Source organism: Physeter macrocephalus, chromosome 8 (genome assembly GCF_002837175.3).
Source record: "Physeter macrocephalus isolate SW-GA chromosome 8, ASM283717v5, whole genome shotgun sequence".
Taxonomy (NCBI): Eukaryota; Metazoa; Chordata; class Mammalia; order Artiodactyla; family Physeteridae; genus Physeter; species Physeter macrocephalus.
The window spans coordinates 129,602,289-129,617,093 of record NC_041221.1 but is presented as its reverse complement, the minus strand read 5'-3'; the positions used below and the strand labels follow the sequence as shown (position 1 = coordinate 129,617,093).

Below are 14,805 nucleotides of genomic sequence, written 5' to 3'. Positions count from 1 at the left end.
CACGGGCTCTAGGCGCAGGCTTCAGTAGTTGCAGCACGCGGCCTCAGTAGTTGTGGTGCACAGGCTTAGTTGCTCCAAGGCATGTGGGATCTTTCCAGCCCAGGGATCAAACCCATGTCCGCTGCATTGGCAGGTGGATTCTTAACCACTGGACCACTAGGGAAGTCCCGTACAATATATCCTTGTAGCAAACCTAATAGTTTGTGCCTCTTAATCCCCTACCTCTATCTTGCCTTTCCCCCCTTCCCTCCTAAAGTGTTCATTTTTGCCAGCTAGAAATTACTTGCAGCTTTCACAAGAGTTTTAAATTTTTTTCAGCTTCTACCCATTAAGGTTTACAGTACTTAGTGTCTGAATTTTAGCCTGGGCCCTCTGGACAAAGTTGAGAGTCCCTTAAGTCCATGGGCCTCAATGTGAAGGAGCTACATTGGCTTGGTCTTGCCGTTGAAAACAAAGATTTTTTTTTTTTTTTTTGTCTGTGTCGGGTCTTAGTTGCGGCGCGCGGGCTTAGTTGCCCCGCATGTGGGATCTTAGTTCCCTGACCAGGGATTGAACCCGGGCCCCCTGCATTGGGAGTGGGGAGTCTTAACCACTGGACCACCAGGGAAGTCCCTGCAGTGCAATTCTTTTAAAATTAGCTGACAAATGGGAATTCCCTGGTGGTCCAGGAACTCTGCGCTTTCACTGCCAAGGGCCAGGGTTTGATCCCAGGTCAGGGAACTAAGATCCTGCAAGCCGCACAGTGTGACCAAAAAAAAAAATTTGTTTTTTAAAGTTACCTGACAAATACATCTTAATATCGTTTTGTGGAAAACTTGAAAGTTTGTGAATAAAGTTCATCTAGAAAAATAAATACCTAGGAGCAATAAAGAAAACTGAGGAAAAGAAGAATATTTAGGAGGGACTTGCCCTACCAGATATCAAAATATTCTACAAAATTATGGAAATTAAAGCAATACAAATCCTGGCACAAACAGATCTTTGGAAGAAAACAGAAGGTCCAAACAAATTAAATTTGTACATATTTAGTTATGAGGGAGTGGCATTTCAAGTCAATAAAGAAGTGATAAATTATGTAGTAAATGGTGTTTCAAAAACTAAAAATTAGTGTTAAAAATATAGCCATAGGGGGCTTCCCTGGTGGCAAAGTGGTTGAGAGTCCGCCTGCCGATGCAGGGGACACGTGCCCCGGTCCGGGAAGATCCCACATGCCACGGAGCGGCTGGGCCCGTGAGCCATGGCCGCTGAGCCTGCGCGTCCGGAGCCTGTGCTCCGCAACGGGAGAGGCCACAACAGTGAGAGGCCCGCGTACCGCAAAAAATATATATATATATATAAATATATATATATCCATAGGGACTTCCCTGGTGGTCCAGTGGCTAAGACTGTGTGCTCCCAATGCAGGGGGCCTGAGTTCGATCCCTGGTCAGGGAACTAGATCCCGCATGCATGCCGCAACTAAGAAGTCCGCGTGTTGCAACTAAGCATCCACATGCTGCATCTAAAATATCCCGCATGCAGCAACTAAGACCGGGGCAGCCTAAATAAATAAATATTTTTTTTTAAAAGAGCAAAATGTATAATCTATCAAAATTAAAAATACACATATCCTTTGACCCAACTCTTTTACTTCTAGGAAGTCATGTTACAGAAACATGGGTGAGTGCTTAAAAATCTGTTCATTCCATCTTTGTGTTAAATGATCTAATTGTTCAACAACAGGATACTGGTTGGATAAATTGTGGAATATCCATGTAATCCATATAGCATAATACATGAAAAGAATGAATTGGATCTGCATGTGCTGATATGGGAAAAGATGTCCATAAACACAGTGAGGAATGAACAAAGCAAGCTGAGGAACAGAACAGAGAGTAAGATTCCACTTTTTAAGGAAAAAGATATGCACAAAGGTTGCATGACATCACCTTCTCTAACTCCCATTGCTGAATTACTCTTTACCCCTTAAGCTAAATTATTTTTCTTTAGACTATTCACGCACATTGGACATTGTGTTTGTTTATTGTCTGTAGAAAGCTCCATGTGTACAATGACTTTATTTGTTCAATGCTCTGCCTTCAGTTCCTCAAACATTTTAATTGAAAAACATAAATTAAAAAAAAATGAATGGAGACACAGAAACATACATACATATATATATTTCAAAAAGTTATCTATACGCAGACCTACTAGAGAATGGACTTGAGGACACGGGGAGGGGGAAGGGTAAGCTGGGACAAAGTGAGAGAGTGGCATGGCCATATATACACCACCAAATGTAAAACCCATAGCTAGTAGGAAGCAGCCGCATGGCACAGGGAGATCAGCTCAGTGCTTTGTGACCACCTAGAGGGGCAGGATAGGGAGGGTGGGAGGGAGGGAGACGCAAGAGGGAAGAGATATGGGGATATATGTATATGTATAACTGATTCACTTTGTTATAAAGCAGAAACTAACACACCACTGTAAAGCAATTATACTCCAATAAAGATGTTAAAAAAAGTTATATTTCAAACACTGGATTTAAGAGAATAAATTTCCACGACTGACACTAAATACTAAAATATCCTTAAAGAATTAATATTTGTATAATCTTTTTCCAGTTGAAAAAGCAGCTTTACCTATATAGCCTTATAACATCATTATGAAAAACATAAAAATATAAACAACATATATTTGCATTTTATAGTTTGCTAAAGTCATTCTTTTTCAATTGATGGTCCCAATCTTGCTGAACTCATTCCTTTTTATTTTGCTATCCAAACTACTTCTAGTGTCCTGAACAATGCAGTTTTATTCATTTATGTATATATATAAATTCATTTGTATATAAAGATGGATGGATCCCTCATTGGAGAATGTTCTTCCCTGCCTCTCCACGCAATACACGTGGATCCATCCTTAAAATCCCTCATTCAGACCGGTCAAACTGCCTCATTCCTCTCCCTCAAACTCAACAGACCAGGCCCTAACCACTACTTGCCCCAAAAGCTGCCCCGTTAGCTCTCCAGGCCCGACTGGTCCCGCCCACGCCTACGGCCTCCGGGGTTCTAAGTCACCGCCCCCTCCGAGGAGTTTCCCAAAACCCAGCGCGGCAGGCCTCAGCCGCGCTAAGATGGCGACTCCCATGCATCGCCTCATAGCCCGGAGACAAGCGTAAGTTAGGGCCGGAGTCGGGCCGCGGGGCGGGCTGGGGGCGGGGAGAAGCGCGTCAGCCGGCTAGTGAGCGGGCGCCGGTCTGCGGGGTCGGTGTGGGATCCTCAGCGTGGCCCGGCGGAGGTTGGCCGTTTTTCTCACACGTCGCCTGCCCGCGAGGTGCTCGGGCCGGGGCGGTAAGTTTGATGTCTGTGGATTAGCGATTTCGTGGAAGACGGCTGCGTAAGACCGCTGGGCGGAACCTAGGGGTGCCTGAAGAGAGTCTCGGGTTTGATTCACGCGAAGGAAACGCCCAGGAGTTGGTCGCTAAGAGTTTTATGCCCCTTTGCCAACCCGGCCGCCCACCCCACGCGTAACCGGGCGAAGCCTGTAGCCCTCGTCCAACACCGCCTACTCTCGCCGACGTAAACCCTTCAGCTTCCTGTGCAACCTCTAGCCCAGCTGGCTTTTCCTGCCCCATTCCTATCGCCTTCCCTAGGAACAGCCTGACTTTTCTGCCAAGCTCTCTTCTCACTTTCTGCCATTCATTCTCCAACAAATATTAATTTATGCATGACCTATCGCTCTATGCCGGTATTTGGGTGTAAGTAAAAAGAGGTGTTCAAGACAGAATCCCTGCTTTCAGGAAGCTTACATTCTATTGGTGGAAAGAGTCGCTAAATTAAACATTTTAAGTAAATACAGTTGATGATAAGAGCTTTGAAGGAAATAAGAGGTGATGGAAAGAGAAAAAGGTCCAGGTTAGGTTGGTTGGACTGGAAAGGCATCTCTGAAGAGGTGGCGTTTGAACAGAGATCGGAAATGTGAGAAACCAGTCATGAGAGGATTTGGGGAAAGAGCACCCAGACTAGCATAATTGTTTTGAGACAGCAAAGAACTTAGTTTTTAAGAAACGAAAGATGGCCATTGTGGATAATGAGCGAGAGAGGAATAGCACAAGAGGTTTGCTGTGAACAGATAATGCAGGAGTTTGTGCCAGATGCCTCTTTCTTGTGAAACCTTTTTTTTTCTTCTACCATTCTGCATACCCAAACAACGTCTGACACTTTTCACTCTGTCAGCTTTTCACGGCATCACCATTTGCCCGTTAATAATATATTGCTCACAGTCTGCTCTAATGTGTATATTTATGTTTCTTTTTTAATAAATTTATTTATTTATTTGTTTGTTTGCTTATTTATTTATTTTTGGCTGCATTGGGTCTTCGTTGCTGCGCGCGGGCTTTCTCTAGTTGCGGCGAGTGGGGGCTACTCTTCCTTGCGGTGCGCGGGCTTCTCATTGCGGTGGCATGTCTTGTTGGAGAGCACAGGCTATAGGTGCGAGGGCTTCAGTAGTTGTGGCTCACGGGCTCTAGAGCGCAGGCTCAGTAGTTGTTGGTGCACGGGCTTAGTTGCTCCATGGCATGAGGGATCTTCCCGGACCCAGGGCTCAAACCGTGTCCCCTGCATTGGCAGGCGGATTCTTAACCACTGCTCAACCAGGGAAGCCCCTGTATTTCTTTTTATATTTATATTTTTTGTTCTAAGAGCCCTGATCCTTCTCTTCTCCCTTTCATCAGACTACCTCTTATGTCTGATGAGGTTCCTTGAACATAAGGATAAAGACTTAAAGAATCAGAATGAAGTAGTAGTATGCTTGGTGGAGGAAGAAGGCTTTGAAGTCATATGGTTCTGAGATCAAGAATGGAGTAACAGTAATACTTAATAGATGTGCAGTAAATGATGTCACCAGGGTCTAATCTCTCTCAGGTTTGCCCTTTTGGATGTTGGTTCCATACTTGGTTAGATCACTCCTTTGGTCCTAAGATGGCTGCAGTATCTAGGGTCCTTTATATCCTCTCAGCTTCACGTTGATAGCATCTCATTGTCTAGATTGGGTTACATACCCTACCCTGAACCATGTCTATGGAATTATGACGCTTTGATTGACTTGGATCTCATTCTCTTCCCAGAATAATTGAATGGATCCTTATAAACCAATGGGTGGAAAATAAAATAAAATAAAAATAAACGAATGGGTGGGTAGGTCAGAGGAGGTAATGATTGCTAGATTGACAAAACCAACCATTGTCCACTTAAATATGAAGTGAAAGTAAGACTTCTAGTGCTTTTAACATAAGTTTTGGAGTATCACACAGTTAAACAAATGTTCCATTTCTGCAGTATGCTTGTATTTGGTCCATGAGCTACACAGAAGTAAAAGACAATCTTAGCTTTAGGAACTTCTAGTCTTACTGGAAAGAAAACATGGTGTATAATGAAACCTGTCATGTTTTGCAGACTGTTGGGACAATTCCCAGGGAGTTGGAGAGGGAGGGCCTTTAGAGGCAAGGGGAGTCCAGGAGAATTTGGGGAATATTTTGGGGGGGAAAGCAGAAGAGGAGCCTTTACTTTTCATCTTATATTCATCAAAAAGATTTAATTTTATTTATAAAGAGCATATAGCACTTCCATAAGAACAAGTCTTAAACTACAAGTTATGAGAAGTGAGAAAGTACTATTGACATTGTTTTTAAAAGTCTTTGGACTAAAGGAGGAAAGGGGGGAAATTTGAACTTTTCATTCAGCAGATCTTTCAGGGACTTAACTTTGAATCAGATTTCACTCACATATAATTATATGCAGAATGAGAAGACTGGAACTGAAGCCCAGGATACTTGAGGAGTGAGTTATAGAGCCCTAATCCACTCTGAATGTGTTTAAGGCACTTGACCCAGGTGATTGCTCCCCAACATAACAGAGATTTTCCAGCTGGGACGGCTGTACTGCTGCTGGTAATCTGAGAACCTTTGGCAAACAGGAGTGGTGCTGAAGGACTGGAAGTAGGCAGATGCTGTTTTGATTTTCAGAGTGAGAAGAGTAGATTCCACAAACCAGACCAGTGAACTTGATATCCATTCCAGCCAAAATTCTGGCTGGATTTATTAAATACGTTCAGAAAGAAAAGCCAAGATCATCAGGTATCAAGTCATTACAGATTGATACCCTTTTTGCCTTTTAGGTATTTGGATTTCAAAAAGGCATCTTGAAAGGTCTCTCACAATATCCTTGTGAAAACAGAACAATTAGGTACGTCAGTTGAACATCATGGACAAAGAGTATTGTTTAATGGGTTTAAGTAAATATATAGAGGTATCCTGTGGTGGCCTGCAGAGTTTGGTCCTCAGTTTGGTCTTGTCAACATTTTTATAAATGACTTGGATCAGGACACATGTGCGTGTTATCAAACCTGCAGTTAACACAAAGCTGAGAGGGATAACTAATACAATGGATGACGAAATCCCAATCCAGAAAGGTCTTGACAGGCTGGAACTCTATGTTGAGTCTAACAAGAAGAAATTTAACAAGGGTAAAAGTAAGTATTGTAATAGTATTTTTTTTAAATTTCAATTTCCAATTGTTTGTTGGTAGTATATTGACTTTTGTATATTGACCTTGTATCCTGTGACCTTATTAAACTCATTTATTAGTCCTAGTAGCTCCATTTTGGATTCTTAGGGATTTTCTAGATAGATAGTCATCATTTATATTATATTTTTTTTATTTGGTATGTACATTTTTAAGATTTTTGTTGCATATTTCCAAATAGCCCTTCAGAAAGTATCTGCAACTTACATTCTTACCAGCAATTAAGAATGTGTATCTTACTATATTTAGAGTGCCCATTCTCCATCTTTGCCAACAATCGGCTTAAAAAAACAGCTTTGCCAATCTGACAGAAATGGTATCAAAGAAGGTGGTTTCACCCAAAAAGGCTGTACCATTAAAACACTTCCTTAAGCCTTAGCTTAGAGTATAGAAATGGAATATTATTAAATAGGGTATTCATTTGAAAAGAAATAAATGCTGATCTTGTTTATTTTGAAATTATAGGTGTGTCTCATTCAGTATTCTATCTGGAAGATTTAAGTATTTTTAGGGGTGTTAATGTTTAGAACATCATAGGTGGGCTTTAGATATTGGTGAATGTTTTGTTTATAACAACAAAAAGCAAACTCCACAGTGCTGGTAGATAATATTTTTAATGGCTGGGATCCCAGCTTATAAATTTCTTAATATTGGGAAAACAAACTATGAGTTGGAGAAGACTTTATTTCCTTAATTCTTAGAGGCTTCCACCCTCCTCCATATTTTCATTGTTAGGAAATATTGTGAAAGGCTTTGAAATGGATTTAAAAAAAAAAGATTACTGGCTGATTTGTCTAATTCCCTATCCTGGCTAGTGATTCTGTGAGGGCCTGTGCCTCACTGTCTTTTGTTTTTTTGTTTGGTTTTTTAATTTATTTTTGGCTGAGTTGGGTCTTTGTTGCTGCGCGCAGGCTTTCTCTAGTTGCGGCGAGCGGGGGCTATCTTCGTTGCGGTGCGCGGACTTCTCATTGCGGTGGCTTCTCTTGTTGTGGAGCACGGGCTCTAAGCGTGCGGGCTTCAGTAGTTGAGGCTCACGGGCTCTAGAGCACAGGCTCAGTAGTTGTGGCCCATGGGCTTAGTTGCTCCGCGGCATGTGGTATCTTCCCAGACGCACAGGCTTGGTTGCTCCGCGGCATGTGGCATCTTCGCAGACCAGGGCTCGAATCCGTGTTCCTTGCATTGGCAGGCGGATTCTTAACCGCTGCGCCACCAGGGAAGCCCTCTTTGAGCTATTTTAGAATAACTCTGTAAATTATAGAAAGCTGTTAGAAAAGATTCTTACCCATGAAAAGACAGTACAACTGATTCTTGCCCTGTGTCTATTGACCAGTTTTTAACTATCTGTAAATTCGTTTCCTGCATTCCTGATTGCCATATATGTGTGTTTGGATTCTGTTTTGAACCAGTTGCAATATCTTACTGGTTCCCTTATTAATTAATTATTAAATAAAACCTTTGACATATGTTCATTTTATATTTATATGAGAGTCATGATTTTATTTTATTATTATTTTTTTAAATTTATTTATTTATTTATTTATTTATTTATGGCTGTGTTGGGTCTTCGTTTCTGTGCGAGGGCTTTCTCTAGTTGTGGCAAGTGGGGGTCACTCTTTGTCGCGGTGCGCGGGCCTCTCACTATTGCGGCCTCTCTTGTTGCGGAGCACAGGCTCCAGACGCGCAGGCTCAGTAATTGTGGCTCACGGGCCCAGTTGCTCCGCGGCATGTGGGATCTTCCCAGACCAGGGCTCAAACCCGTGTCCCCTGCATTGGCAGGCAGATTCTCAACCACTGCGCCACCAGGGAAGCCCCGAGAGTCATGATTTTACCTTTTTTTACTAATTATCCTTTAATGTTTTTGAACTTATTATTTCTGGAATGCATATCACAATTGTGTATATATTAAATGTGTTAGTGGTTCTTTTTGCCTGAAAAGTGGACAACTTAATATTAAGTCCATAGAGTGTTTTATTATTGATAGCCTTAACAATTTGCTACATTACACATTCAGATAAGCTCTGAAGTTATAGTCATGGTTCTGGCAGTTGCTTACTGAAATTTATGAACTATTACTAGGCAAAAAGCTGACTCTTCTTTATTATCTTTCAATACTACCACTCAGGACTTCCCTGGTGGCGCAGTGGTTAAGAATCCGCCTGCCAATGCAGGGGACACGGGTTCGAGCCCTGGTCCGGGAAGATCCCACATGCCGCGGAGCAACTAAGCCTGTGCGCCACAACTACTGAACCTGCGCTCTAGAGCCAGTGAGCCACAACTACTTGAGCTCATGTGCCACAACTACTGAAGCCTGTGCACCTAGAGCCTGTGCTTTGCAACAAGAGAAGCCACCTCAATGAGAAGCCTGCGCACCACAACGAAGAGTAGTCCCTGCTCAGCAACGAAGACCCAGCGCAGTCAAAAATAAATAAATTTATTTAAAAAAAAACAACTACTACTGAGTAGTATTTCCTTGCTTGAAACATTAGTTCTTCACATTAGGATTGGCTTAATTTTTGAACAAATGCTAAAAATAAATTACTGTCAAAATTACAGAAGCTGGCTGACAATGTGGGAATTCATTAATGGAAAGCATACTATAAACAATATATGTCCTCTTAAACCCTTGCCTATTTAAACATTCATTCATTTTACAAACATTTACTGAACACCAATTATATGTTCTCCAGGGATATAAAGGTGACTGCTCTAGGTCGAAATTAAGAATCCAGCATCCCATCATGCAACCATGTTTTGAGAAAATTTAAATTGCCATGTATCGTTAGTCCAGATAATTGATTAGCCTAATGTGTGGATTGATATTCACAACTTCCATTTATTTGTGTATTACTTTATGCCAGATTCCTACTGCTTTCTATACAAACATCCCAGTCTGTAGAATGGGGATATTGTTCTCAAACTCATTGGGTTGTCGTGGGGATTAGATGTATTTACGTATAAATAGTACTTAGCTAAATTCCTGGCACACAGTAAGTATAAACCACGGTTATGGTCTTATCTAATTCTCACAATAACCTAGTGAAGTAGATATTATCCCATTTTTTAGAATAGAAACTGAAGTTCAAAAACTGGCTTGTTAATGAGCCTAAAGCTATGTAGTGAAAGAGCCAAGATTTTTAAAAAATTTTATTGTTGTGAACTATAACACATATACAAAAAAGTTCAGACAACATAAATATGTCCTTAATAGGTAATTATAAAGAGAACATCCCATGTAACCACTACCCAGATCAAGTATTTAATAAAAAATTGCCAATATACTAGATGCCACCAAGGTGCTTTCCCAGTTACAACCTCCTCCCTCCTTCCTAAAGTAACCACTATCCTAACATTTATGGTAATTACTTACTTACTTCTGTTCTGTGCTTTTACCATCTAACTATTCACTAGAGTTTAATTTTCCTGTCTTTAACCTTTACACAGAATCAGACAATTTAGATTCTTTTGAGTTTAGCTTCTTATATCTAAGCTCCATCTGAGTTAAATTAAGCTGGAATTTGTTCATTTTTATTACTATGAAGTATTCCAGTGTATTCTATACCACAGATCATCCATTCTTTGATATTATTTCCAATTTTGAGGATTTTACAAATCTTGTTGTTAAGAATATTGTTATAGTTCTTCCTCTTCCTCTTCCCTACTTGAACAAGTCAGTCCTAAAGCCATGAGGTGGTATGGATCCATGCAGAGGACTGACCTGGCACTGGAGTATTAGAGCTGAAGGGGAGTAACTAAGGCATCCACATAGGGATGTGAACTGGCTTGCAGTGCCAGCAGGGTGCAGAGGGCATCCAGTTGAGGGAAGGTCCAATGCAGGGCACCAGATCCCAAGCAGAGTGAGGGGGGTTTCCACACAGGGAGAGCCATTTAGCACAAGTTGTCACCCTAGTGGGGAGAATGTCTCCATGGGGGAGGGGAGGTATAATTTGGTATGGGGTGGCACAGTCTAAATAGAAAGAGAAATGAGTTCATGTGAGGTGGACTGGCCTGGCAGTGGAAGTCAGAGCCCAAGCAGGGTGAGGATCATGTTCACGTGGGGAGTGTGGGAGGACAGCAAAGGGCAGAGTACCAGAGCCCAAGTGGAGTAAAGAGGGCATCTGTAAGGGGGAGGGGCCAACAATGGGCAATTGGTTTCATAAGACAAATTGACCAAATAAGTAAATCTGTTAAGGATAATGGGAGCCAGATTTCTCACTGAAGGAGGAGGAGGTATGAGGAAGGAGAAAATAGAGTAAATTCTGTGAAGTTGGATTGGAATTAAAGGTATCGGTATGAATTCATGGTTTTCAAAATATATAGTTAAATATAGCTGTAAATGTGTGTATTTGATACATGGATAGTAATGTGTGTGTTGTTCCCTAGCTCTGTCCACTGAGAGTACTTAGGAGGAGCAACATTCCAGTTACAGTGAGCACATGTGTGCCCTGATCTTGACTCTGAATGTCATCAGGGTTCCATCAGGCTGATTTCAGGCCTGGAAAGGCCTGATTTCAGGACAGGGAAAGTATAAGATGAGCTTGGAATTTTTTGTTGTACCAGAAAGCAAGGAAGTGCTCAAAGAGTGAAGGAACCATGTCAAAAGAACACAGACTCCAACTTGGAAGGATTCCCACTGACCAAATCTAGGGCAATCTGAGCATCAAAATAAATCACGGTAACGGATAGTAACTCATTCAATAAAATAGAAAAATAGAGTTTATACTGATAGATGAATAAATGAACTAAAAATTTAATGAGCAGGATATTTATGTACTTTCAAATACCAACCCACAAAATACTTATTAATTGCTTTATTAGTTATTAATTATAGTTGTATAACAAATTACCCCAGAATTTAGTGACTTCTAACAATAAACATCTCACTTCTGTGGTCAGGAATTCAGGAGTGACTTAGCTGAGTAGTTCTTTTTTCTTTCTTCTTCTCTTTTTTTTTTTTTTTTGGCTGCCTCAGGTGTTAGTTGTGGCACGTGGGATCTTCACTGAGGCATGCATGATCTTCGTTGTGGTGTGTGAGCTTCTCTCTAGTGGCATGTAGGTTTTCTCTTTTCTAGTTGTGGCACGCAGGCTTCAGGGCACATGGGCTCTGTAGTGTGGCACGTAGGTTCCAGAGCACATGGGCTATGTAGTTTGCGGCTCGCAGACTCTAGTTGAGGCGCGGGAGCTCAGTAGTTGTGGCACGTGGGCTTAGTTGCCCTGCGGCATGTGGGATCTTAGTTCCCCGACCAGGGATCGAACCCGCGTACCCTGCATTGTAAAGCGGCTTCTTTACCGCTGGACCACCAGGGAAGTCCCAGCTGAGTGGTTCTGACTTAGGTTCTCCCCATATGTTTGTGGTCAGGATGTTGCCAGGGGCTGCAGTCATCTGAAGACCACAACTGGAGGATCTGCTTCCAAGATAGCTATTCACAGGGCTGTTGGCAGGAAGCTTCAGTTCCTCACGACGTGGGCCTCCCTAGAGGCTGCTTGAGTGTTTTCATGACATGGCAGCTACGTGAGCTAATCTTTAAAGTCACGCTCCATCACCCTGCTTTATTCTGTTAGTTAGAAGCAAGTCACTAAGTCTTAGCCACACTTAAGGGGAGGGTAGTTAGGCTCCAACCCTTGAAGAAAGGATATCATAGAATTTGTGGACATAATTTAAAACCACCTCAATTACAAAAGGACAAAAAATAACTTTATATTGCAAAATCTGGTCGACCTTCCTTAATGAAGGGATCAAAACGAACATCATCAGTAACAAGACAAATTGAAGTCTTGTGTCACCTGACAGGAATACAGTGAGAAGAACACGGCACATTTCCGTTATATTCCTGCCAAAAATACATGGCTTGAATCTAATCATATAGAGATAGCAGATGTTGTAGCCAGCCTCCAAGATGATCTCCAGTGATCCCTGCTTCACGTGTACTCTCCTCCAGAGAGTACCAGAGTTGGTCTGTATGACCAGTAGAATATAGCAAAAGTAATAGTATGTCATTTCCAAGATTGGGTGATAAAAGACTGACTTCTTTCTTGAGTTATCTTGGTCACTCTCCCCGGGTAAAGCCATGTTGTAAAGCAGCCCAATGGAGAGGCCAGCAGGCAAGGAACTGAAGCCTCCCGTTAGCCACATGAGTGAACTTGGAAGCAAATCCTCCAACTCAAATTGAAGCACATTCTACAAAATAACTGGCTGTAATCATCAAGAAGTGTCAAGGTCATGTAAAGCAAGACACAGGACTGAGGAACTCTTCCAGACAGAAGGAGACTAAAGAGACAAGACAACATGTGCAACATTGATGCAGAACTGGATTTTGCTATAGAGAACGTTTTTGGGACATTTGATGAAACTTAAATGAGGTCTGAAGATTAAACTTAAATGGGATCTTGAAGGTATCAACATTAACTTCCTGATTTTGATGGTTACATTGTGTATATGAGAATGTCCTAGTTTATAGAAAACATGCAGTAAAGTATTCTGGTTTGATGAGGCATCAGGTTGGCAACTTACAAATGGCTCAGCAAAAACAGTTCACAAATGATTTAGGAAAAATAGTTCTTTGAACTGTACTTAACAGCTTAAGGTTGTGATTATTTCAAAACTTTTAAAAGCTACATAAAGGAAAGCAATATTCCAATATTCTTATACATGTTATCTGGTATGGTTTTGTGTAGATATCTATTGTGTAAGTACCTGCAAGTGGAATTGCTGGACTGTAGAGTATGCATTTCTTCAACTATAGTGGTTTTTGCTTTTTCTTAGGTTAGTAATGAGCACCTTTTCTTGTGTTTATTAATTTGTTTCCCAATCCCATTTTTGTATTGCCTTTCCATCTTCCACTTTATCTTATTTTTCTATTATACATCATTTCCTTAATGATTCATAAGAGTTCTTTGTATACTTAAGATGAAGCTGTTGGCAAAATGTGTTACAAATATCTTCTCCCACTCTTTGGCTTCTCTTTTTACTCTCTTTATAGTATATTTTGATGAACAGAAATTCTTAATTTTTGAAAATTCTTAATTTTAGTAATTCTAATTTTTCAATCTTTTATGATTAGTGCTTTTAAAAATTAATGTATTTATTTATTATTTTTGGCTGCGTTGGGTCTTCGTTGCTGCACGCGGGCTTTCTCTAGTTGCGGTGAGCGGGGGCTACTCTCCATTGCGGTACGCGGGCTTCTCATTGTGGTGGCTTCTCTTGTTTCGGAGCATGGGCTCTAGGCATGCGGGCTTCAGTAGTTGTGGCACGTGGGCTCAGTAGTTGTGGCTTGTGGGCTCTAGAGTGCAGACTCAGTAGTTGTGGCGCACGGGCTTAGTTGCTTTGCAGCATGTGGGATCTTCCCAGACCAGAGCTCAAACCCATGTCCCCTGCATTGGCAGGTGGATTCTTAACCACTGCACCACCAGGGAAGTCTTAGTGCTTTGTTTTTGTTTCTTAAGAATTCCTAACTCAAATATGTCACTTTTTTTATGCTGTCTTTTAAACCTTATTGTTTGGCCAAGTCTGTAATCATTGTTGGCTTATGGTTAAGTCTTATTTTTACCATATGCATAACCAGTTGTCCCTACATCATTTATAATCTAACCTTTCCCCCCACTGCTCTTTAATGCCATAGTTGTCATAAATTGTTCATGTATACATTAGTCTATTTCTGGACATTCTGCTCTGTTCCACTGGCATATTAGTATATATTTGCTCCAATCTCACATTCTTAGTTATTATAGGTGTATCATAAGTCACTGTCTTTTATTTTTTTCTTTCAGTTTTACTGAGATATAGTTGACATACAGCACTGTATAAGTTTAAGCATAATGATTTGATTTACATACGTCATGAAGTCACTGTTAACAGTAAGTTTAGTGAACATCCATCATCTCACATAGATACAAAATTAAAGAAACAGAAGAAAAAAAGTTTTTTTCTTGTGATAAGAACTCTTAAGATTTACTCTCTTAACAATTTTCACGTATAACATGCAGCTGTTAATTTCATTAATCATGTTGTACATTACATCGCTAGTACTTATTTATCTTATAACTAGAAGTTTGTACCTTTGACTGCCTTCATCCGGTTGCTGCTCCCCCTATCCCCCACCTCTGTTAACCACAAATCTGAACTCTTTTTTTTTTTTTTTTCTTTTTTTTTTTGTGGTATGCGGGTCTCCCTCTGTTGTGGCCTCTCCCGTTGCGGAGCACAGGCTCCAGACGCGCAGGCTCAGCGGCCATGGCTCACGGGCCCAGC

The 14,805-nt window shown here is 41.2% G+C and overlaps 1 protein-coding gene across 2 annotated transcripts in view; it reads left to right on the top strand.

The window, feature by feature from the left end:
- The first annotated feature begins 3,057 nt into the window (after positions 1-3,057).
- The window catches only part of ZCCHC10 (zinc finger CCHC-type containing 10), a 22,881-nt gene continuing 11,133 nt past the window's right edge, over positions 3,058-14,805 (top strand). Inside the window, exons 1-2 of one of the 2 annotated variants that reach the window (XR_008618117.1) lie at positions 3,091-3,156; positions 8,686-9,854. Coding sequence is in view for 1 of the 2 variants with exons in the window: in XM_007106281.3 (XP_007106343.1) it covers positions 3,116-3,156 (41 nt within the window). In the remaining variant the exon portion in view is untranslated. Of the gene's footprint in view, positions 3,157-8,685; positions 9,855-14,805 lie in introns of those variants that run through there. The other variant, XM_007106281.3, reaches the window with a different exon arrangement.